This window comes from Frankliniella occidentalis, unplaced genomic scaffold, assembly GCF_000697945.3.
Source record: "Frankliniella occidentalis isolate FOCC.00 unplaced genomic scaffold, Focc_3.1 Scaffold24, whole genome shotgun sequence".
NCBI lineage: Eukaryota > Metazoa > Arthropoda > Insecta > Thysanoptera > Thripidae > Frankliniella > Frankliniella occidentalis.
Window position 1 is genome coordinate 67,762 of NW_026267154.1, and position 1,629 is coordinate 69,390.

Genomic DNA, 1,629 nt, shown 5'->3' on the forward strand with positions numbered 1-1,629 from the left:
GGAAGAGGAGAGACATAGGAGACAGAGAGTGGAGACAGAGAGAGGAGACCGAGAGAGGAGACAGAGAGCGCAATTTCGTGGCGAATAGTTTTTGGAGAGAGAGAGAGAGAGAGAGAGAGAGAGAGAGAGAGAGAGAGAGAGAGAGGGGGGGGGGGCGTGCCCGAGAGAGCGAGCCAGATGCTCCGTGGCCTGGAAGAGAATCCCATTGCGAGAGTTACGTGGGACTGCATATCAATGGGGGATCACGGACACCCCCCCCCCCCATCCTTTCCACACACACACGCAAGCTCAGCGACAAATCCTATAATGGTACAAAAAAAGTACCGACAAATAATCGCCCTGATGTGTGGTATGAAGAGAGGCAAAATTCCCCAGCTTCTCTCTCTCTCTCTCTCTCTACGTGCTGGCGCGATGCCTGTTGGAATAAATGAATGAGGAATGTCTGTGGTGGGAAGAGGTCGCAATGCGCGTGCGCCTGTGTGTGTGTGTCCGTGGCATATACTCGACATGTCGTCCATTGCGAAAAAATTAATATGCTTGCTGGAATAGCGAACTTGCTCCGCTTTAGGTACGACACGTTCGCAAATATAGACTTAATTTGTAGGATCTCTCTCTAGACTTTAGCGACACTTGACCAACATGAAAGAAAACGAACGTGCATGTTGTAGCCTATTGTATTGAAAGTTAAAGCGGGCAACTTGAAATTCGTTACTGTTGACCCAAACACTTTTAAACGGTGTGTATACTCGTCGTACTTACAGTCGGTGCAGCTTGGTGTTGCTGGTGAACAGGTTGTCGGGCAGCTGCCTGATCTGGTTGTTGTTGATCCTCCTGCAAAATGAGTAAACGAGGCCATCAGTCACTTTGTTTACACATAATTCTATATGCTCGGCCGCACAAATGATCGACATTAAATAATGATCACAATCATCATGATCGTCGCCTCAAAATACACAACACGAAGAGAAAACACGAAAAGAAACAAAAATAACAACAAAGAAAACAAGAGTAAAACTGGTTGTGCTGCGGGCGATAAAGCAAGCAAGGCCACGGCAAGATCGGTGCTCTTCTTATCCTTTTCATAGTTTTTTTTTATTAAATAGCAACAACAAAAAAAGGTCCTCCTACAATACGATGCTGGTATAATTCCCCTTTTTTTTCTACCTCAATTTTTCTTAACCAGCAAGAACGAGGGCCACGGAATCTCTTACCAAGAAAACAGTTCCCTTAAGCCAAGGAATTTCACTGAACCAAGGAATTCCTTGAAATTAGCACTGAATCAAGTACATTTTCCTTCAAATTTTTCCATTTTTCCTTCCTATATTTTGCCCGAATCTACAAAAGGAAAAATCAACTCAAACAAATTCCTTTAAAAACAAATAGAAACAAATGCAGAATGAATTTTGACGAAACAATTTTCTGGTGCTGCTCCACGCACGCGGTGCACGTCACCTTCCTCGGGGGTTAGCCGACATAATATCATCGCGATGGTGATCGCCAACGTCGATCCACTCGGCGGCGTCCCGTTCACGAGTGCGTTCCGCATAATTGCTCAATCCCAGCGTTTAGTCTGCCGCTCTACACTGGAGTGCTTCGCAACAACTTGGAGGGAGCACGCCGCCTCCTCGA

At 45.9% G+C, this 1,629-nt stretch overlaps 1 protein-coding gene across 1 annotated transcript in view; it reads right to left on the minus strand.

The window, feature by feature from the left end:
* LOC113205099 (protein slit) overlaps positions 1-1,629 on the minus strand; it is a 201,566-nt gene that overhangs the window by 39,083 nt on the left and 160,854 nt on the right. Inside the window, exon 4 of the mRNA XM_052265162.1 lies at positions 760-831. Within this exon, the coding sequence (XP_052121122.1) occupies positions 760-831 (72 nt within the window). The remainder of the gene's footprint in view (positions 1-759; positions 832-1,629) is intronic.